The 24,455-nt window shown below is 41.2% G+C and overlaps 1 protein-coding gene across 1 annotated transcript in view; it reads right to left on the bottom strand.

The window, feature by feature from the left end:
• Window positions 1–3,016: 3,016 nt before the first annotated feature.
• LOC135462626 (sodium-dependent multivitamin transporter-like) overlaps window positions 3,017–24,455 on the bottom strand; it is a 33,201-nt gene continuing 11,762 nt past the window's right edge. The window contains exons 3-16 of the mRNA XM_064739849.1: window positions 23,741–23,792; window positions 22,600–22,667; window positions 19,493–19,573; window positions 17,093–17,163; window positions 15,785–15,922; window positions 14,141–14,276; window positions 13,117–13,205; window positions 10,578–10,690; window positions 10,205–10,275; window positions 8,439–8,525; window positions 7,743–7,927; window positions 6,023–6,123; window positions 5,435–5,568; window positions 3,017–3,599 (exon numbers count right to left, since the gene is read on the bottom strand). Of these exons, the coding sequence (XP_064595919.1) occupies window positions 3,456–3,599; window positions 5,435–5,568; window positions 6,023–6,123; window positions 7,743–7,927; window positions 8,439–8,525; window positions 10,205–10,275; window positions 10,578–10,690; window positions 13,117–13,205; window positions 14,141–14,276; window positions 15,785–15,922; window positions 17,093–17,163; window positions 19,493–19,573; window positions 22,600–22,667; window positions 23,741–23,792 (1,470 nt within the window). The 3' untranslated portion in view covers window positions 3,017–3,455. The remainder of the gene's footprint in view (window positions 3,600–5,434; window positions 5,569–6,022; window positions 6,124–7,742; window positions 7,928–8,438; window positions 8,526–10,204; window positions 10,276–10,577; window positions 10,691–13,116; window positions 13,206–14,140; window positions 14,277–15,784; window positions 15,923–17,092; window positions 17,164–19,492; window positions 19,574–22,599; window positions 22,668–23,740; window positions 23,793–24,455) is intronic.

The raw sequence follows: 24,455 nt of genomic DNA, 5'->3' as shown, positions 1-24,455 counted from the left end.
ATTTTTAAGAATACGGCCTTTTGTCAATTTACCTCAGTTAAAGTTTTATTCTGTTAATATAAATGCTTAAATAGAGCAAACTATACGTCCCTAGCACCATGGCTTAAGCAAAATTAGGTAAACTGGTCTAGAATTAATCAAACAAAATCGTCAGTAGTTTTTTATTCAGTCAGGTATATGGTCCCTCGACTCTTCATCACGCTCGTAGATTTCTGTCCTGTCCTGGGCCTATCCAGTGTTAATAAAGTGCACTTGGATGCACCCCTTAACATGATGTCTGGCGGACAATGCGAAACCTCTCCAGTCTGATGTACAGTTCAGCCTTAAAATGATCCCTGGTGGGCAATGTGAAACCTCTCCAGTCTGATGTACAGTTCAGCCTTAACATGATACCTGGCGGACAATGCGAAACCTCTCCAGTCTGATGTACAGTTCAGTCTTAACATGATGCCTGGCGGACAATGCGAAACCTCTCCAGTCTGATGTACAGTTCAGCCTTAACACGATGCCTGGTGGACAATGGGAAACCTCTCCAGTCTGATGTACAGTTCAGCCTTAACACGATGCCTGGTGGACAATGTGAAACCTCTCCAGTCTGATGTACAGTTCAGCCTTAACACGATGCCTGGTGGACAATGTGAAACCTCTTTAGTCTGATGTACAGTTCAGCCTTAACACGATGCCTGGTGGACAATGTGAAACCTCTCCAGTCTGATGTACAGTTCAGCCTTAACACGATGCCTGGTGGACAATGCGAAACCTCTCCAGTCTGATGTACAGGTCAGCCTTAACACGATGCCTGGTGGACAATGTGAAACCTCTCCAGTCTGACGTACAGTTCAGCCTTAACATGATGCCTGGCGGACAATGCGAAACCTCTCCAGTCTGATGTACAGTTCAGCCTTAACACGATGCCTGGTGGACAATGCGAAACCTCTCCAGTCTGATGTACAGTTCAGCCTTAACACGATGCCTGGTGGACAATGTGAAACCTCTCCAGTCTGATGTACAGTTCAGTCCATTCCTGCCTTTGTGGTGGCGGAATTGTGGGTAAACTGGTTAACCCAGATTATTCCCGAATCGTCATGGTGCCGGGATACGTATATCCAGGGATTATTCCCGAATCGTCATGGTGCCGGGATACGTATATCCAGGGATTATTCCCGAATCGTCATGGTGCCGGGATACGTATATCCAGGGATTATTCCCGAATCGTCATGGTGCCGGGATACGTATATCCAGGGATTATTCCCGAATCGTCATGGTGCCGGGATACGTATATCCAGGGATTATTCCCGAATCGTCATGGTGCCGGGATACGTATATCCAGGGATTATTCCCGAATCGTCATGGTGCCGGGATACGTATATCCAGGGATTACTCCCGAATCGTCATGGTGCCGGGATACGTATATCCAGGGATTATTCCCGAATCGTCATGGTGCCGGGATACGTATATCCAGGGAATACAAACACAAATATCAATCGATTTTACTGGATTACAGCTGTTCGATGTCGACCAGATTTCAAGGCACGGGCAGTGGCGCTGGCATTCATATGTATAAAAGCTCGAATAAAGAACTATATTTGTTATCCTTAGTGAGGGATTTGGCTTTATCGTTGTAGTTGCAGTCGTCAGAAGCCCACACCAGTGCATGTACATGCTGCGGCCTCCTCGACTGACTGCTGATTACAGGGAAAGACATCAGAAATCGAAGTAGGCATTACTAAATAGACCACATAAAACTATGCATAAATATACTTTCGTTTATTTTCATTTTTCTCAGATTTTTGTGAAAAGAGTTAAAGGCGCTCGATCATTTGCATTCCATGCTGGGCTGTATGAACCAGTGGTTAGGAACTCTGACGTGATAAGAACTTTATCCAGTTCCAATCACGACACTGAATGTGGAAATAACTCTTTTTAGCTATGAGTAAATGATTGCTGAAATAATGTTCCCAGCAATTCCTTTCCTCTGGTGAACATCATGAAAATATGGTGATATGACGTCAGTGTTGCTAGGTACCGTCAGTATGGCTCGCAAAGCCCACCATAGTTCTCAAATACGTGATTGCCTTTCAACACTCTTTCAAAAAATCTAAATAAAAATAAATGAAAGTATTTTTACGCTTAGCTTTTAGATGTCTATATGATGAGCCTTATTTTATAGTTTAGCTCTTTTTTACTTTAACCACATATACAAGGTTTTTTACCTGCGTGATATGACCCGTGGTGAGACAAAAACTGTGACGATAACGAGGAGATTATAACTTTCAAACGTCTCGGTTTCCCCATTTTTAGCACTTCTAAGATAAATCCGGAACAATAATTTTTACATCAAATTGTATAAAAAAGGAAGAATACCTCCAAACAGAGCAAAGTCAAAATCCTGTCAGTATGACGGAAGTCAGATTTATGGGTGCCCCTTTTATCAGAGAAAATAAAAGTTTATGGAACAAAGCCTTTTATAGCCAACCTTTGTCGTTTCTAAACAATTGTACTTGAATCCACATGCAGAACCCTGAAGTTATAACGGACCATAATGACGTGTATTTTTCCACTTGTTTTCTTTTCCAAACTGTGGGCTCCGCAGGCCTACTAAAGCTGCCTAACCCTTTTCCAAACTGTGGGCCCCGCAGGCCTACTAAAGCTGCCTAACCCTTTTCCAAACTGTGGGCCCCGCAGGCATACTAAAGCTGCCTAACCCTTTTCCAAACTGTGGGCTCCGCAGGCCTACTAAAGCTGCATAAAGGTCGTTTAAATGAGAAGAAACAGTTAGTGCTACCAAAATCTGAATGAAAGGATCTCCGGTCTTATATGCAGATATGGTCTTTCAGGAGAAAAGGGTATATGAAAACATTTTTGTATGGTGGGTATTTGGGATGATAATTTGGTATACATTGTCTTAATTATGTTTTAATCAAAGATGTGATACATGTCACAAGCGATATGTACCAAGAGGTGGTCTCAAATACCCACCATACAGAAATTATTTTTAAGTGTCTTTTTTATCGGGAAATAAAATAAAAGGACCGTATTTACAACTAACTTTTTGCATAATTTGATCTGAACTTTAAGTGATTTATGTTTTCTCCGCCTTTAAATCGGAGACACTCGTGTCCAGTTGTTAATCAACTCTAAGGCTATTTTTACGTGCACAGAGCGTTCGTGTTGACTGTCACCTAACCATACACACCTGTCCACGTTAGATCCGACTTGTAGGGGTATTTTACACCAAAACATTCAGATTGATTTTCCATCTCAATATTTTCGCGAGCTGACGATTCTTAAAAAAAACCCAGGAAATTTCGTTTTTCTTGTATCCTAATAAAATAAAAGTGATACAAAAACAAGCATCTCAGAATGTATAATCCGTAATAACTATAATCCTCTGTTACACGTAAACAGAATCACTCCTATCCTCTTTCACCTATCCACAGCCAGTTAATCCCCTATCACATGTTTTTATTGAACGAGCTGTCCGTCTGGACTGCCACCAGAGGGCGCCGCTGATTTGCCTCGGTTTCTCTGGCGGGTTTGTAAATCACTGAGCGGTCTTCGTCTTCCCCTTCAGTCGCATTCGTCAAGTCCTTCATGGGCTGTTAAAATAAAACCAATATCAAATGACGGATACATGTGCGAGTATCTGTATAACACAGAACTGCACTCAAAATCAGTGTGTACAGGATATGTCACAAAATTCCCGACACGTAGTGTATTTGGCAGAATAATATGTGACATATGTACTTGTGTAATTGGCAGAATAATGTAATACTTCTTGTGTATTTGACGGATTGAAGTTGTACAATACTTCTGTGTTGATAATCTAGTCGTACATTGTACTTGTGTAATTGGCAGAATAATGTAGTACTGTTTGTGTATTTGTCGGATTGAAGTTGTATAATACTTGTGTGTTGATAATCTAGTTGTACATTGTACTTGTGTATTTGTCGGAATAATGTAGCACTGTTTGTGTATTTGTCGGAATAATGTAGTACTGTTTGTGTATTTGTCGGAACAATGTAGTACTGTTTGTGTATTTGTCGAAATAATGTAGTACTGTTTGTGTATTTGTCGGAATAATGTAGTATTACTTGTATTCTGCATTCGACAGATTGTGCAGATCTGATTGTGCACTGGGCAGAATGCTAACGTAGACCTAATTGTGCATTTGGCGAACCAACATGGTCCGGAAGGGAGAATGCATAGCTGTTAGAGATAGCTCCCTTGAAACGTTAAATACATCTGTATAAGGCTTCAGCCAGCCGTTATTGTAAAGGGAAGAAAGATTACAAAATGAAACTAGCGTAAATACACCAATAAAACCTGTTTCTCAAATATCTTCCAACACTTTTTTAACATTTTGTTTTCACTGAGTTAAATGAAGCCAAGCGTTTGAGAAACGGCCAATGCACAGTTGGAAAAATGTTCCGAACGTGTTAAAATAGATATAAAAAATTAAGACAACGGAATGTTTTGTAAAATAACAACAATGGCGTTGAAAGTAATTGTTTTAGAGTTGCTTGGAAGTGTAAACAATAGACAATGGGTTCTTAACTGCATTGTCGTTTTTAAATACGGATTTTCGAACTGTTGCCAGTTCTTGTAGGTGACGTTTATATATGATTTCCCATCATGCAGTTCACAATTTCCTTCCAAGAGTTTGGTATATTTCTCCACCAGGTGGCGGGAGCTTCTAGAGATGACGTAAGATGTGTACAGTGCTATGGAGTCTAGCTATAGGGAAGCTGCATACTTCAGGTAATGGACTTTTAATAATGTTTATAAGTGATTTCAAGTCCAAGTCATACTGGTTTCCTCTCCAGCCGCACGTGGGAACGTCTGCCAGGAGCGTGCGGATGGTCGTGGGTTTCCTCCCACCATAATGCTGGCCGCCGTCACATAAGTGAAATATTCTTGAGTACGGCGTAAAACACCAATCGAATAAAAAAAACACCAATCAATAAAATTAATCAACAAATAAATAATAGTGATTTTCGGTTTCGAGTTATGGCCAGTTCCTGTAGGAGACGTTTATATTAGATTTCCCATGATGCAGTTCACAATTTCCACCTACGAGTTTGGTATATTTCTCCACCAGGTGGCGCGAGCTTCTAGAGATTGCTCCTGGGTCACGAATCAAGCTTAGATTAGAGTCAAAATTTCAGTCATCAAATTTGCTATGTTTCTTTCTGTCATTTTAGCTAAAACTTGTTGTACAGTAAGAATTTATGTTGTCAAGCAATATTTTGACCTTGCCACGTAAGGAGTAACAATTTTAAAGTGATCTAAAATTTTGGCTTATAAGTGTAAGATTGCTTCGTGATCTCGAGGCCTGTACTCTGATGTCCAACTGAGTTTCCCATTAAATATGCATGTTCATGTAACAGCATGGACGAAGGAATGTTTATCCTAATGGGCTTCGTTCACTCACGTTTTGTTCCAAAAGTTCAGGGTCAAGGCCGCTTTTCCCTAAAGCAGCCGACTCGATCTCGTCTTTGGTGAAGAAAAACCCACGTATAATATGTGACATGTAGAGGGGATTTACGTCCCTTGGATTAGAAAAACCTGGAAAAGGAAAATGACACAGTACAAAGAGTGTATTTTTAAACAGGCCTATAACAAGCTCACTATGGTTCTCTGCTAAGTACATATGATCAAAAATATTTGTGTGTGGGTTGCAAGTAGAGATTATCTACCGGAGCGCTCATTTTATCGGGTATCCTACTAGTTCAGATAACACATGTAACTGAAGACGCCGAACATGCCGCACCGCGCCTGAAAAAAACGACAACATATTTAGAGAGTTAGATTTATCGGAGAACGATAGCCAAATTGGTCTTACTGGCTTCGTGTACGTTGAAATTGAGATATTTGCCATCACCAGACACCTAACAAAACTTAAAGCTGCGCCCATAGCGACTAGAGCTGGATTCAAACACGCCACCTCATACTCGCAGCCAGCGGCAAAAATTTTAAATAAATCAGTCAAAACGATACATCATAATTGTAAGATACTGACCGGTAATGGCACTGGTGATCGTGGAGACTATCACTGTGACCAAAAGGCCAGCCAGAGAGTAAGACGTGAAAGAGAGGGCATACATCCGTTCTAATCCCACACTGAAAACGTTACAGAAAAAACAAACATTGCTCACATCATACACATCAGCCAGAGAATAACACGTGAAAGGATGTGGCAAAGACCCACCCTAATCCCACACTAAAACGTTACAGAGAAGACAAACATTCCTGACATCATACACATCAGTAAGAAGGTAACACGTGAAGGACATGGCGTACACCCTCCCTAATCCCACACTAAAACGTTACAGAAAAAACAAACATTTCTCTCATCATACACATCAGTAAGAAGGTAACACGTGAAGGACATGGCGTGCACCCTCCCTAATCCCACACTAAAACGTTACAAAGAAAACAAACATTTCTCTCATCATACACATCAGTAAGAGAATAACACGTGAAGGACATGGCGTACCCCCACCCTAATCCCACACTAAAACGTTACAGAGAAAACAAACATTTCTCACATCATACACATCAGTAAGAAGGTAACACGTGAAGGACATGGCGTACACCATCCCTTATCCCACACTGAAAACGTTACAGAGAAAACAAACATTTCTCTCATCATACACATCAGTAAGAAGGTAACACGTGAAGGACATGGCGTACACCCACCCTAATCCCACACTGAAAACGTTACAGAGAAAACAAACATTGCTCACATCATACACATCAGTAAAAAGGTAACACGTGAAGGACATGGCGTACACCATCCCTTATCCCACACTGAAAACGTTACAGAGAAAACAAACATTTCTCTCATCATACACATCAGTAAGAAGGTAACACGTGAAGGACATGGCGTACACCCACCCTAATCCCACACTGAAAACGTTACAGAGAAAACAAACACTGCTCACATCATACACATCAGTAAAAAGGTAACACGTGAAGGACATGGCGTACACCCACCCTAATCACACACTGAAAACGTTACAGAGAAAACAAACATTGCTCACATCATACACATCAGTAAAAAGGTAACACGTGAAGGACATGGCGTACACCCACCCTAATCCCACACTGAAAACGTTACAGAGAAAACAAACATTGCTCACATCATACACATCAGTAAAAAGGTAACACGTGAAGGACATAACGTACACCCACCCTAATCCCACACTGAAAACGTTACAGAGAAAACAAACACTTCTCTCATCATACACATCAGTGAGAAGGTAACACGTGAAGGACATGGCGTACACCCACCCTAACCCCACACTGAAAACGTTACAGAGAAAAACAAACATGCTCACATCATACTCATCAGCCAGAGAGTAGCACATGACGGACATGGCGTACATCTGCCCTAATCACACACTGAAAACGTTGCAAAGAAAACATTGTTCACATCACAAAAACGCAGCAGAGAGTGAGACATGATCGAAGGACCCGGCGGAGGTCTACATTCGCTGGTATCTAACACTGAAAACGTAACATAGAAAAATATTGCTCACATCATACACATCAGTACGAGAGTAACACGTGAAGGACATTGCGTACATCCGTTCTAATCCCACACTAAAAACGTTACAAAAAAAGCAAACATTGCTCTCATCATACACATCAGTTACAGAGTAAGAGAGTAACCGTTAACCTGTGATAAGACGAGAAGAACCCAGCAAGTACTTGTTTCGGAAGTTGATGGTACTTACCATGATTCCGGTGTTTTAAAGGGGCTAACAACAGTACTATTTGTGAGAAGTGACTGAGTGACGTTCGTGGGGCAGGCGTCCGTGCCCTCCAGGTGTAGATAAGGGGTCTTAATACCGGTCAATTGAGCCCCGAGGGTTATCCACACACACATGCCCACACCGCACAGACCTCCCACCAGAACACCCTGGACAATTAAATGCAGATCGTTAATACGAAAGAAGATTTGGAATTGCTAACAAGGTCAGCAAAGAGCTCGCCTGTATGAGACACATGGCTGATAAACTACCGCTCATTACATTACGTTCTGATATCATGAATTTGGTAATTTACGGTAAAAAATATGCCCTCAGAGCATCAGCGATCAGCGACTTGGTAAGGAATATCAAGGTAAACACTATTCTTACAACAGCCGGTGTGTGCATTCTTAGGTTTCATAGGTTAACGCATATCGTAAATTTCAAGTCGCGGGGAATTTCTCAAGTTGGCCTGTAACGAAGAATGAGCTTATGTTTAGCAGCGGCAGTAAGTGAAACATGGTGAAGTATTCCCACTGATGATATGAGCGTAGTCCATGAGGCTCTTACTGATGACGCATTACAAATTGGACAGGAAACAACGCTCGTCGGGCTTTTTCTAGTTCAGAGATAAATGTCTTTCTGGCGCATGGTTAATTCACTATTACACAATTTACAAACCTTTGAATGGGCCCAGGGAATGAAAGCTCCCGTGAGAAACAAGCCCATGATGGGACCTCCTAGTGACCCCAACAGACAACTACAGATCTGAAACAAAACGTGTACTCATGAACATTCTGTGTGGAATAAGCCCATGATGGGACCCCTTGGTGACCCCAACAGACAACTACAGATCTGAAACAAGACGTGTACTCATGAACATTCTGTGTGGAATAAGCCCATGATGGGACCCCAACAGACAACTACAGATCTGTAACAAGACGTGTAGTCATGAACCTTCTGTGAGGAATAATTCCATGATGGGACCCCTTAATGACCCCAACAGACAACTACAGATCTGAAACAAGAGGTGTAGTCATGAACCTTCAGTGAGGAATAATTCCATAATGGGACCCCTTGGTGACCCCAACAGACAACTACAGATCTGAAACAAGACATGTAGTCATGAACATTCTGTGAGGGATAACCTCATAATGCCACCTCGTGGTGACCCCAACAGACAACTACAGATCTGTAACAAGACGTGTACTCATGAACCTTCTGTGAGGAATAATTCCATGATGGGACCCCTTAATGACCCCAACAGACAACTACAGATCTGTAACAAGACGTGTAGTCATGAACCTTCAGTGAGGAATAATTCCATGATGGGGCCCCTTAATGACCCCAACAGACAACTACAGATCTGTAACAAGACGTGTAGTCATGAACCTTCAGTGAGGAATAATTCCATGATGGGACCCCTTGGTGACTCCAATAGACAACCTCAGATCTGTAACAAGACATGTATTCATGAACATTCTGTGAGGGATAACCTCATAATGCCACCTCGTGGTAACCCCAACAGACAACTACAGATCTGTAACAAGACGTGTACTCATGAACATTCTGTGAGGAATGATGGGACCCCTTAGGGACCCCTTAGTGACCCCAACAGACAACTACAGATCTGTAACAAGGCGTGTAGTCATGAACACTCTGTGAGGAATAAGCCCATGATGGGACCTAGTGGTGACCCCAACAGACATCTACAGATCTGAAACAAGACGTGTAATCATGAACATTCTGTGAGGAACAAGCCCACGATGGGACCTCTTGGTGACCCCAACAGACAACTACAGATCTGAAACAAGACGTGTATTCATGAACATTCTGTGAGGAATAAGCCCATGATGGGACCCCTTGGTGACCCCAACAGACAACTACAGATCTGTAACAAGACGTGTAGTCATGAACATTCTGTGAGGAATGATGGCACCCCTTGGTGACCCCAACAGACAACTACAGATCTGAAACAAGACATGTATTCGTGAACAATGAACAGATCCTATGAACATTCATTTACATCTGGATGAAACGAAGAACAGAACGAGTAACGCTGGGTTTCATAGAGTAGTTATATTTGTCTCAATGTCGTGTCACATAGAGGCTATATGTGTGGAAACAGGGAATCTTGATCAAGTGCTTTCTTTCTAAAATCAAAGCTGTTTTTCGTGCATGTCTCTGATTTATGTAGTTATAATATATTTATTTCATTTCTGTCTTATTCTTAAGTATGGCGAAAAACACCAATCAAATAAATGAATATATCCATGATTGGTGTCTAGCAGAAGATGACCGAATTTTGCACTGATAAAACTGCGGTTAGTTTTAAGGATGGAGTAAACTAGCGGCCTTTGTAAAATAACGAATGAACTTTTTCACGAATAGGACTTTTCTTGCGGCCAACTGGCTTTGTAAACTCCACTAAATCTGCCGTCACTTACCTGAGTGATTGGGCCGCCGTACGCCATTACCATAAAAGACAAACCGATTGATATCAAACCGAACACAACCACTGGAAGGAAAAGAAAAGATATAGATCCTCATTACTATAAATACAAGGATTATTACGTGTTCATAGTACAATGTTTACACAGGAGAACGATGCTAAAACACTCACCCCCATCCCCCACCCCCACCACCACCCCACTCACCTTTTCCCTCACCTTCCTCATCGCTATTCCTTGTACCTGATACATATTTTGCATAAATATTTACCATTTTCACGGAAAGTCCAATCGCAGGATTTTAAAACACAAAAAGTAGGGGCGTGTCTATTTGTGGGAAAATGGTAAAATATGTATTTTTGTTACTTACCGAATAATTTGGCCATAATAGTCCTCCGTAGTTCAGAAATATTTGGCCAAAATGGCGAGACAAAGTCCATCAGTGTGTTTGCTGCAATCCCATTCAGGCCAGAGGATAAAGAACTACAACAATGGGAAGCGGCGGGGGTCAGCTGATACTCTAGAAGAGACAATATCAGAAAGTTTCCCAAGCCAATGGGCTCTAAAACATTGACCAATTGTCATGGCACTTCTCAGGAACAATATTTCTTTGTATGCTTCACAGATAACAGCGCTTTCCGGGTTATTGCAGTTGGTCTGACGCTGCGCATACTTGTGGCAGACCGAGCCTATGCCCTCCCAATACTCGAGGCAATGTCATAGGTGGGGAAAAATAAAAAGTACATAAAGCTCATATAACCGAGTGCAAGAAGCTTGTGAGTGAATATGGTATTCAATATGATTTTCAATTTTTCTTCAAAGAGATAGACACCTGAAAATAGTTTTTGTACGGTAGATACTGGGGACTACCTCTTGGTATACATGTATATTGTCTTTGAGTACTACAGCTATAAATGAGGATATACACGTAACACATGTATATTGTCTTTGAGTACTACAGCTATAAATGAGGATATACACGTAACACATGTTTATTGTCTTTGAGTACTACAGCTATAAATGAGGATATACACGTAACACATGTATATTGTCTTTGAGTACTACAGCTATAAATGAGGATATACACGTAACACATGTATATTGTCTTTGAGTACTACAGCTATAAATGAGGATATACACGTAACACATGTATATTGTCTTTGAGTACTACAGCTATAAATGAGGATGTACACGTAACACATGTTTCATCAGTATTATTGGCACCAGAATTTGGTTCTTTCAGATAAAAAGCGTGTTCAACCTGGATTTTAATCGTATTTGTATTTCCAATGTATTCATAAATATCACCATAATCCAGGTTAAATGCATTTGATTGGATATAAACAATAAATTTACATTCATATAAAACTATTGTACACGCATCATATCCTTATTTAGGACATTATTCCGCAAAGACGACATATACCAAGAGGTGGTCCCAAATGCCCAACATGCAAAAATATTTTTAGATACCCTTTACTCCTGAAAGAAAAAATCGAAAAATATTCAAGGCCATATTTGTAAAAATGTTTTCATGCTCTGAAATCTGATCATCATATTTATGTTTCCGTCTCCGTTAAGTTTCAGATTAAAGAAGTGCACGAAATCTGCTGAATGTGTTTGATTTGGTAGATTGACCTCTGCGAGAGTTAGCCACCATGTTACCCAGCGGCCTACAGTGACATTACCCAGCATTACCCAGCGCCGCAAATCTAGTTTCAGCTAGCCATAGCCCCATGCAAATAAACAGTGCACCAAAGTTCCCCCTCAAAACAATGTTTGACATTTACCAAGATATTTGTCCGATCGTTGTGAAATTTTGCACGTGCAGCATCTCAGTAATCCAGTCATACACTGTGGCATTGATTACCCTGTAGATACAGATGTGCTCCAATGAGCATGCGCAAATGCATTGTCACTCGGAGTTTGAAAATTTTACAAACAGACTGAAGATAATTTTGACTATCTGTACGACCAGATAATGTTATAATCTGGTATAACCACCACGATTTTGTGTCACACTGAGATAGCGAGTTCGCATCGTGTTAATGCGGCGTGTAGTCAGACTCCTGAAGCAGATGTCTAAGGTCATCAAGATTGGACACCATCGTAACATGGCGATACACCGCTTGTTCCACATGGCTCCACAAATGTTCAAAGGGATTGAGATCCAGGGAATTAGCGCGCTATTCATGTGCTCAATGCCCTCATGTTCAAAGATGAAATGTATCATGCTGGTACGATGTGGACGCGCACTGTTGTCCATAAAAAGAAATCCATTGCCATCTTAAATCTGTTTGCAAAATTTTTCAAAATCCAACCGATAAGGTATTTGCTCATTGTAGCACATCGGTATCTACAGGGTAATCCTTGCTACAATGTGTTGATTACTGAAATATTGTGTGCAAAATTTGACAACTATTGGGGTAATGCCTTGGTAAAACACAGTTTTGGGTGGTACTTACTTCTGATGCACTGCTTACAACGGAGCCAATGTTTTTTTGTTTTTTTCGGGGGGGGGGGGGGGGGGGGGCAGAAAACGTAACTGTGCCAGCGGAGACGATGGCTGTGTCGTTCTAGTCACAGTGCCAACAATTTCTAAATCTTTTTCTGAACAGTGTCCTCAGGTAAATTTGTTGTTTTTTAGCGACGTATGTCTGCGAGAACATTGTCAAAAATATTTTAAAATATTATTTTAGTTCTGACGCGTAAATTTATATTTCACTCTGTCGATCGGTCGGTCTGCCAGTCATCTAATGTTTTCACCTCCTCCCTATTCAAAGGGTATTTTATATTTACAAGGCGCATGGGTGCAAGGTGACATTAAATCTTTGCAGGAGCATGCGTCGAAACAACAGAATAAAGTGATGTCCATTTACTCACAAAACAAGATACCAATGCTAACTCACCTTAAAGAAGCACTGAACAGAGCAGCTAGGAACAGACCGCCCATACCAGGCAGTGTCTGGAAGAGCTCCATAACAAAGTACGGCAGAATCTACAATCATACAACAACAACACGAAGCGCCATTAGGTGGAAGTTGGTTGTTTGGAAGTTTGCTTCTACAGAGGGTAACGATCTTGTGTTTTAACAATATTTCCTTGATACGTATTTGGTTTCTATCGCAAATTTTGTGTCACGTCATCTTGTCCAATAATGGCTCAGGCTCGGCAATCCTGTAAGACATGAAGGATCCCAAAGTAATACAATCACACAGTAGATCAATCTCATAGTAAAACAGTCACACAGTAAATGAATCCCGCACTAAAACAATCACACGGTCAAACAACTTCACAGTAAAACAATCACAGAGTAAATGAATCCAACAGTAAAACAATTTCACAGTGAAACATTCCCAACAGTAAAACAATCTTACAGTAAAACAACCTCACAGTACAACAATCTCAAACTAAAGCCATCCCACACTAAGTGAATCCAAGAGTAAAACAATGACACAGTAAAACAACCCCAAAGTAAAACAATGACACAGTAAATAAATTCCATAGTAAAACAATCTCACAGTGAAACAATCCCACAGTAAAACAATCACACAGTAAATGAATCCCACAGTAAAACAATCCCACAGTAAATAAATTCCACAGTAAAACAATCTCACAGTAAAACAATCTCGCAGTAAATGAATCCCACAGTGAAACAATCTCACAGTAAAACAATCACACAGTAAATGAATCTCACAGTAAAGCAAACTCACTGTAAGACAATCCAACAGTAGAACAACGCCACAGTAAAACAATCACACAGTAAATGAATCACACAGTAAAGCAATCTCACTGTAAGACAATCCCACTGTAGCCATATACCACAGTAAATGAATCCCACAGTAAAACAATCTCAGAGTAAAACAATCACACAGTAAAACAAAGTCGTGCACTGTACCCATTATATATCTGAATATCCATGAAATAGTTTACCTCGTTTGAACCGGATATGTACCCGGCAGAATACGGCTCACACTGCTTGGATTTGTAATAGGCAAATGCCACGAAGCCTTCCAGACCGGCCGCGATGGCTAGCAGAAGGAAACCAGGCGTACTCCACAATACCATTCTGAAACAGAACACACAATTATGGTAGAGCAGAGGGAGAAACCTTACCACAGGGGCAAAACAGGCATGCTCCATAACGTCTTACTGAAACCGAATGCAAACGTACGGTAGAGCAAAAGGGAGAAACCTTGCCACAGAGGAAAACCAGGCGTGCTTCATAACGTCGTGCTGCAAGCGAACGCAAACATATGGTAGAGCAAAACGGAGAAACCTCGCCACAGAGGAAAACCACGCGTGCTTCATAAAGTCGTGCTGCAAGCGAACGCAAAAGTATGGTAGAGCAAAACGGAGAAACCTCGCCACATAGAAAACCAGGCATGCTCCATAACGACTTACTGAAACCGAACGCAAACGTACTGTAGAGCAAAACTGTAAAGAAACCTTGCGAAAGAGGAGCACAAGGAAGGAAGTCTTCATTTCACCGCTGTAAAATGGTCACGTGTATGGTAGGGCAAAAAGAAGGAACATCGTACAAACAGAAGAAAAACAGTTTTGTCCAAGAAACACAACTGCGAGAACTTCCTCCCTTCAAAAGAGGACCATCATTCTTCATAAGACCATCGTGAAACAGACACTAGAATGGAAGCGGCGTAAAAATGCAGAAGCTGGAAGATGAAGTCGACGGAAGATAGCAAAGAACGACAAAGGCAGGTATACGTATAACAGAACAACAGGGACAAAGATTCGGGTTGGCGTGGACAAACATGGAGTATTCTGTAGTACCAGCCTGAGTCAGGTATAGGAGAAGAACAGGGACAAAGCTTCGGGTTAGAGTGGACAAACATGGAGTATACTATACGAATCTGAGTATGGCATACACGTATACATCCTAAAGCAACATGGGCAAATCCTAAGGTGACAGGCAGAATTGAGATTGATGACTGGACGTCTAGCCATAGCATCTTAACAACTGATCTATCCATCCAGTTGGAACAGTTTTCTTGATTGAGTCCAAAGTCCAGAGATTTCGCCTATTAGAGTCCAGGGTCAGGAATCTTCCCCTATTAGAGTCAGAGTCCAGACTCATAGCATTATAGAGACCGGGGTATTGGATTGTTAGAGTCCAGACTTGCCGCCTTTTTTAGAAACCAGGGCCCAGGGTCCAGGCCCGTCGCTATTTAGTGACCAGTGTCCTGGATTGTTAGAGTCGAGCGAGTATTTCCTATTTGGCTTGATGCATATACATGTACATGTACCTCAGTTATCAGAGCGGTGGGGCTAGATGTCCCACTTGAGCCAGTATTTTCGCTAGTCTCGATTTATCACAGTAGAAACTCCTATCTATTTGATGAATACGCCTTCCCGAACGATAAGTACAATCTGAACTTTCTTTTGTCTGAACTCCAGTTCATATTACAATGTGTCAGTGTTTAATATAACTTGCCTGTAACGTCTGTGACGTCGTCAAGAATCGAAGACAGATGAGCCTTGAACGTCAATAAAACGACGTCAAGGTCGGGCTGTCAGGCGTCTGATGGGCCCCCAGTAATACCAAGTGCTCATACTTACTTGATAGCTTGTCGTTGCGTTGGCATGGAAGCAATTCGCTGGACAGACGACTGGTTAAAACCTACTCCGAACCACCCAATCGCTCCAGCCAAAAGACTGTTCCAGAAGGTCGTCCTTACCGTGGGATCAAAGCTCCAACTGTCGGGGGGAAATACAAGAAACTTGTATGCAAATAGAAAACGGGATAGAATAAAAGCAATTAGTGCGTGAAATATAGAAATAATAGCAATATTAAACTGTACAATTTCTCAGCAATCCTATTCATGATATATTTGTATATAGGCGTGGTCACAGATAATCACATACAGCCCTCGTCAAACATACCGAACGTTCCATGTCGATAATTGCATACCCAAATTTTCAAAATAATGTTCAATGCAAACCACTGAAGAAGTGAGAATCCATCAGTGCCTTGTTTAGACTGCAAGAACCAATAAATGTCTAATATTATATAAAGTTTTTGACAGTTACAGTGTTCACCCTCATCAAATAACATCGCTCAGTAGTTTGTAAACGCGAAAGCAACTAAAATAGCATCACAATGTGTTAGAGGCACTTTACGACTCGGAAAAACACTTGCCTTCGTACATTTAAGCAGTGTTCAATACTCGCCTGTCTTCCCACAGGTGAAGGGGAGGTAATGCTGGTTACACAAGCGCAACACTTGTGTCGACGTTTACATTTAAATGCAGAACAAAATTTACCCCTAGCAGGATGTATATGTCGAGGAAACTTCTCTTGAAAGAAATTCAGACAAACTTCGCATAAAGTGAACTAACATGCTTTAAGACTCCGCAATCTAGAATGCTTCATGAACACGTTTGGGAATTTTGTTGTATGAATATTAACTATTTGTAAAAACATTCAGGCTCACGCTTTATTAGAAATAGAATCCTTCAATTCATGAGCACGTGTTTAATAATCCGACATTTTGTAATCTAATAATCCACAACTCACTTAATCCTTTCAACTTACTTGGTATCCAATCTGCCGCCCAAACGTTTCAACTTAGTTGATATCCAATCTGCCGCCCAAACGTTTCAACTTAGTTGATATCCAATCTGCCGCCCAAACGTTTCAACTTACTTGGTATCCAATTAGCCGCTCAAACGTTTCAACTTAGTTGATATCCAATCTGCCGCCCAAACGTTTCAACTTACTTGGTATCCAATCTGCCGCCCAAACGTTTCAACTTAGTTGATACCCAATCTGCCGCTCAAACGTTTCAGCTTACTTGGTATCCAATCTGCCGCCCAAACGTTTCAACTTACTTGATATCCAATCTGCCGACCAAACGTTTTAACTTACTTGATATCCAATCTGCCGCCCTCTTTGTTCAATCTCCAGAAGTTGGCCAAACCTCCAATATCCATGGTTGCCTGCACATGCCAAACAGGATATGACATCAAACAGGATAGGACACCAAACAGGATATGACACCAAAGAGGATAGGACGCCAAACAGGATATGGCACCAAACAGGATATGACACCAAACAGGACAGGGACACCAAGCAGTATATGACACCAAACAGGATATGGCACTAAACAGGATAAGACACTAAACAGGATAGGACGCCAAACAGGATATGGCACCAAACAGGATAGGACACCAAACAGGATAGGACAGCAAACAGGATATGATACTAAATAGGATAGGACGCCAAACAGGAAATGGCACCAAACAGAATATAACACCAAACAGGATAGGACACCAAACAGGATATGACACCAAACAGGATATGACACCAAACAGGATATAACACCAAACAGGATATGACACTAAACAGGATAAGACACTAAACGTTATATGACACCAAACAGGATATGACACTAAACAGGATAGGACGCCAAACAGGATATGACACCAAACATGAGAGGACACCAAACAGGATATGACACTAAACAGGATAGGGCACCAAACAGGATAGGAACCAAACAGGATAGGACGCCAAACAGGATATGGCACCAAACAGGATACGACACCAAACAGGATATGACACAATGATTTTATTTTACACCACTGCAGATCATTTATATAATTTTTTTTTCATTTTTTGTGCTTTACGGTTCATTTTTAAGAATGTTCCGTCAATATGATGTCGGTGAGAGGCAGGAAACCACAGCAAGCATGTTTGACAAACCTCCTGATGTAGGGTCGCAGCTGTAACATTTGCGAGTACTTGTATGCAAATATTAGCCACTGAATGTTGTTTGTTTATTTTTGTTTTTTGTTGTTTATTTTTTCTTGCGGTGCGTAGTTTGCTTACTCATTTACTTTTCTGAGAGTTTAACAAGTTAAAGAATACACCATTTAAATGATGAAGGTCAATTTTATGGGTGCAAGAAACTCTGTAGTGGACATTCTCCTCTTTGCCTGTTTGCTGAAAAATCTCCTCACTTAAAAAATGGATCCGAACACGTGACCTTACACGTGACCTTAATGTTCAGCAAAGTGCGAGTCTCAGAGAACCAGAGAGAGCCCCTACGTGTATTTAGGTTACTCCCTGTATCACATGCGTTCTATAACCACAGTGCCTTCCCGCAGTTTACCATGATGAAGTATTGTTTACTAACCCAGTCTGAGGATAGAGCTTGCTTCAACCAGGTTGTTTACACTGTATATCATAACAAATACAGTGTGATAATGGAAAGGTTATCACAGGCCAATCCCTGCAGTACTGTAAGCCAGTTGTGTTTCGGGCAGTTTATACATAGCGTCCATTCCGGACCGCCCAGGCGCCTTTACTTGGGTAAAACTTCACCGAGATTCACTCGGCTGACCTGGTATTTACTTTTAGCCTCGGGCCTAATAGTACTTTTTTTTTCTCTGTGGAATTAAGCTCTACGTAAATGGTTTATGTACTAACCTATTGCTTGGTATCGCTCCTCAGTCGTCTGTGTGTGTTTAGATAAGTAAAGACTGATGTGAAATATGACAGCGATCGAAATGAGATACAGCACATAGATATACAAAGACACTGCGGAAGTCTCAGATGTGGTTAGGCAATTGCATACTGTCCTTTAAAGTGAAGTCGCGCGTTCGAATCCAACTGTGGCTGCGTGGTTTGGCAGCGGTCTTTTATCGGTAGGTCTAGGTTTGTCGGGTGTATAGTGAGCTTCCATGGTTTTCCCCGAAGCAATGTCCTGTTTTCTCCATCTGTAAAAGCTGATCTTGTCGTCAATAAACCGACAATGTTTACTTGTATGCCACACATAAAACACGGATCAAATAAGCGAATATAATCGCGATGGTATACGATTTGCTGTAGTAAAATTCAAACCCAGGGTTTTAGTGCCCATAAACCATTCTCAGCACGCGGACAACCATTTTGTCCCTACAACAATTATCAAATAGAAATACACGTATACGCAAAACGGAGCTAAGACAAATCATACAGGCTATGTCGACTGTTATGATAGCGTGACGTCACAATGACTCGCCATGGAATGCAGCGTCACAAAGAACAATAACGTCAGTGTACGCAGTAATTTAGCTGCGCAGGTTTTAAATCATTTAGCAAGTGTATGCTAACATTTTAACCCGCCTGACTAGCCAATGGCCATCGAGAGTCACGATCGGCGTAGTGACGAAATTCTTTACTATTTACTTTCAAAACAAAATCATGGGCAAACGTTAGTCATAAACGGTTTGATAAACCGGCGTACTAACAAAAAATACAGAAAGTATAGACAGAACAGAAGTTTACCTTTATAAGAACGGCTGTAATTCCTATGAAAATGATAATACACTGGAACACATCTGTCCATATGACGGCCTTGATGCCTCCCTGGACGAAAAGAGACGAATAGAAACAGAATATCAAAAATGAGAAGATGTCCATAAAACTTAATTAGCATTCAAGGGACATGATTAACTTGTTAGTAAGGGGACCTGGTTTAATCCATTTAGGATTCATGACAGCTAGCCGTTTTTAGTTTTTCAGAAGTAAAGTGTATGTACATAGGCAAAGTCTACAGGTAATGTAGTAAAGTATAGTAAAGGTGAAGGTTTTAGGCAATGTATAGGCATACCTTCATGTATATAGGTAACGCACAAAGTTAAGTATAAATGTAAAGTAAAGAGGTTAAACATATGGTATGGAACATGGTAAGGTAAAATATACTCAAGAAAAAAATTAACGCACGAAGCAATTTTAAATTGTTTTCTCTCAGTATTCAAATAACGTGTTACATACTTGTACTCAAGAACAAGGGTAAGTATTCGTTATCTCTTGTGGCTTCAATTTTGTTTTAGAGTAATAATCTAGGAGGTATGGCAGCGTGAAAACAGAATGGTCGGTAATCACAGTGCACAGCACTCAGCCCGGATGTGTCCACCGTTAGCATTACGACAGGACTCAGTACCGAGTGTGTGCACCGTTATCATCACCACAGGACTCAGTACCGAGTGTGTCAACCGTTAGCATCACGAAAGGACTCAGTATCGAGTGTGTCCACTGTTAGCATCACAACAGGACTCAGTATTGAGTGTGCGCACCGTTAACATCACGACAGGACTCAGTACGGAGGGTGTCCACCGTTAACATCACGAAAGGACTCAGTACAGTGAGTGTGCACAGTTGACATCACGACAGGACTCAGTACCGAGGGTGTCCACCGTTAGTATTACGACAGGACTCAGTACCGAGCGTGTGCACCGTTTACATCACGACAGGACATAGTACCCAGGGTGTCCACCGTTAGTATTATGACAGGACTCAGTACCGAGTGTGTCCACCGTTAGCATCACGACAGGACTCAGTACCGAGTCTGTCCACCGTTAGCATCACGAGAGGTTTCAGTACCGAGTGTGTCCACCGTTAGCATCACGACAGGACTCAGTACCGAGTGTGTCCACCGTTACCATCACGACAGCCCTCAGTACCGAGTGTCTCCACAGTTAGCATCAAGACAGCCCTCAGTACCGAGGGTGTCCACCGTTAGCATCACGACAGGACTCAGTACCGAGTGTGTCTACCGTTATCATCACGACAGGACTCAGTAACGAGGGTGTCCACCGTTAGCATCACGAGAGGTTTCAGTACCGAGTGTGTCCACCGTTAGCATCACGACAGGACTCAGTACCGAGTGTGTCCACAGTTAGCATCAAGACAGCCCTCAGTACCGAGTGTCTCCACAGTTAGCATCAAGACAGCCCTCAGTACTGAGCGTGTCCACAGTTAGCATCAAGACCCGAGTGTATCCACAGTTAGCATCAAGACAGCCCTCAGTACTGAGCGTGTCCACAGTTAGCATCACGACAGGACTCAGTCCGAGTGTGTCCACCATTACCATCACGTGGACTGGAGAACAACTCTGTTGTCATGCTCCAGCAGCTCAAGGCAGGCGGAGGCTGGCCTGGCCGCCAGGTGTCAGTTGTGTCTATAGCTTCGGGGAATTTCCGCTGTTGCCATGAGCCATTTAATCACAAAATAAAGGTTTACTTTGTTAAGTTGTAAGTAAATCTTATTCTGCAATGATCTCACTTCCCAATTAATCTAACCCGCCGTCTGTTTGCCAAAACAGCACCAGGAATAATACATGACCGTACGTCACTCTTTCATTGCGATTGTTATTTCAGTGAAACAACAACAACATCCAAAGTTTACGACAATGCATATTTACGCTACAGGTATGCAGAATATAGGATTAAATTTCGTGGATGGAACATGGTAACTTCATACATCGAACATATAGATAAGCACGGCACACTTACTTAACCTGACAGCAGCCGTTCAACGAAGTGTGTATCATTCAAGGGGAGTAACTCGTGTATTTAATTGTCACAACAAACGGAAATACGCGAATATTTTCTTTCAATTTTGTCAAGCAGAATCCGAAATAATTATGTCTTCAGCTTTTGCATGCCATTAGAGAGCTTTTTATATATTATGAAATGATAAGTCGATAATGAGAATAATCTAGGAGATAATTTCAAAACCATCGATTTAAAAATTTATAAAAAAATTTATATAAAATTTATAAATTAATTAAATTTTAAAGAATACAAACAGTATTAAATTGTCTGTCGACACATCACACAAAATACTGACAGAAGTTCTCTTCTCAGTAGATATATTTCTGATAGGCTAATTTGCACCATCTTGCGTAGATTTGTGAAAATACAAAATCCACAAAAATTTAAGATAGTCCTTGGTTACCATGGCAACCGCCAATGCGAACAATGCGTGTTGGTCAGGAATCTCATATCATTACTACAAAGTTATTGAGCAAGTTTTATGCAAATTAGAGACGATTTTGTAAAATGACCTGGACGCTGACCTTGGGCTGCTGGAGGCACGCTGGATACTTACCCTAATTGTTGAGTTAGCACGTAATTTAATACTGAGAAAGAATATAAAATTGTTCCATGCATTTATGAATAAAGGTCAGGAGTACAGTTCATGTACACGTAAACATGCAATGAATAAAGGTCAAGAATACAGGTCATGTACACGTGAGCATGCAATGAATAAAGGTCAAGAATACAGGTCATGTACACGTAAACATGCAATGAATACAGGTGAGGAATACAGGTATAATGTATATGAATAATGTGCAAAGGTAAAGTATACCAGGTAGAGTATACAGGTAAAGAAAAAAGGCAATGTATATAGGCAATGAATAATAATACAAGTAATGTATACAGGGAAAGAACAGGTAACTAAAATAGGTAACACATACATGTAAAGTACAGCAGGTAATGTACACAGGTAAAGTATGTACAATGTAGGTAATGTATAGAGGTAAATGAAAATAAATTTAACCCGGTGTCTAATGATAATCACACAAAGGTAAGGGTCTTGCTACTTACGATAGATGTGTAAATGATGGAAGCAATGCCGACCAGAACAACGGAAGCCCAGACAGGGAGATTAGCCACTGACAACAAAAAACACAGGTGTACAATAATATACCTGTAGATGAGATTTCTCAATAGAATTTGGCCTTACAATAATGGGCTTATAATTTATTTACTATATTTCACCACTGACACATTATATTTGTATTCTCAAAAAAATCTGTTCAATTTATTGGAAATTCTGAGCTAATATTCTGTTGTCAGCGTGATGCTAGAATATACTCGGTTAACTCAGCAGATTATTCTTTTCCATTATTGTTTACAGATCAGTACAGATAGATTGATTATATTTGTTATATTTGATAAATACAGCACAAACAGTGTAGTAATTCAACATAAATGTTCTTTTAGACTAGCGGAAATAGTACACTGACTATGACACAGAATTAGTGCATTCTAGCATCAAACAGACGAGCGGCTTTCTGTTAAAGTTAACAGATTTTTTGGAGTGTACTCGCTGGCTCAGTCGCCTAAGGCGTTATTCTCGCCACATCAGATCGTGTTTTGTGAGGGCGAGCGTTTGCATGCAGCTCTCGCTGTTACAGCCACAAACTGTACGTCAAGTACCTGGCCAAAGACATTTACTTCAGGCACTTCGGTCCACTCCCCCCATAAGTACCATCACCGTCATATATAAGAGAAATGTTCTTAAGGAAGACTTTAATGACGTATGTCATTATTGTTAAATGTGATGAGTGCAGCATTTTCAGTCATTCTCAGTCATTCGAAACCAATAAACTGCTGTTAACATCACTGCATGTTTCACTTACTTGTAATTCACAATGCTTACAATACATAAATAGTAAGAATAAAACCATAGCTGAGGTAACGGATTTCATCTGTGTGACTGTTCGCCAGTTATCACGCTGTCATCGCTGATCTGGTTTTACTCTTCAGGATGCAGTGTTTTGTACCAATCAGATCATGAGAGCTACAGCAACCAACACTAAACCGTTAGAGAAGACAAAGTTCTATGTTATATTATTACCATATCTAACCAGGCCTAACTCTTAACCCGATTCGGCCTGGTTTTTAGCATAAATGTTTATTTTTACAAGCAGTCTGTACTGTCATAAAACAACAAAAGTCTTACCGGTTTCCATGGCAACGGCGGGTCCATAGAGAACGACGGCCATGTACAATGTCTGCAAAATGAAAGGGAGATAACTAGCGATGTGTGAAGATAAAAAAAAAAACTGAACATAAAGATCTGGTAATAATGCAATATTACAATTAATCTAGTGAGGCTCTACAAATAACTAATACAACAACAAGTATGGGTCTACCAACAACTTACCCATGGAGGAAGGTAACTGTAAACGAAGTGTCTATACAACCCCAGGTCAATTTGTTACCTGGCCATCTCGTTATCATCTCGAAGGAGTGGGGTGGGGGGGTGGGGGGGGGGGGGGGGCTGGTAGGGGAGCTCAGTTGGCTAGCGCGCTGGCGCAGCCAAAGGACCCAGAAGCCTCTCATAAATGCTGTCGCTGTGAGATCAAGTCCATGCTGGCTTCCTCTCCGCTCGTAAGTGAGAAGGTCTCCAGCAACCTTCGGATAGCTCTAGCTTCCCCTTGCTCTGTCCGGTTTCCTCCCACCATAATGCTGGCCGCCGTCGTAGAAGTGAAATATTCTTGAGTACGGGGTAAAACATCAATCAAATAAATAAATGCATCTCGTTATACAACCCCAGGTGAATTTCTTTCCTGGTCATCTCGCTATACAGCCCCATGTGAATTTTTCACCTGATCATCTGGTTATACAACCCCGGGTGAATTTGTTACCTGGTCATCTCGCTATACAGCCTCATT

Source organism: Liolophura sinensis, chromosome 2 (assembly GCF_032854445.1).
Source record: "Liolophura sinensis isolate JHLJ2023 chromosome 2, CUHK_Ljap_v2, whole genome shotgun sequence".
Lineage (NCBI taxonomy): Eukaryota > Metazoa > Mollusca > Polyplacophora > Chitonida > Chitonidae > Liolophura > Liolophura sinensis.
This window is presented reverse-complemented; position numbering and strand designations above follow the sequence as displayed.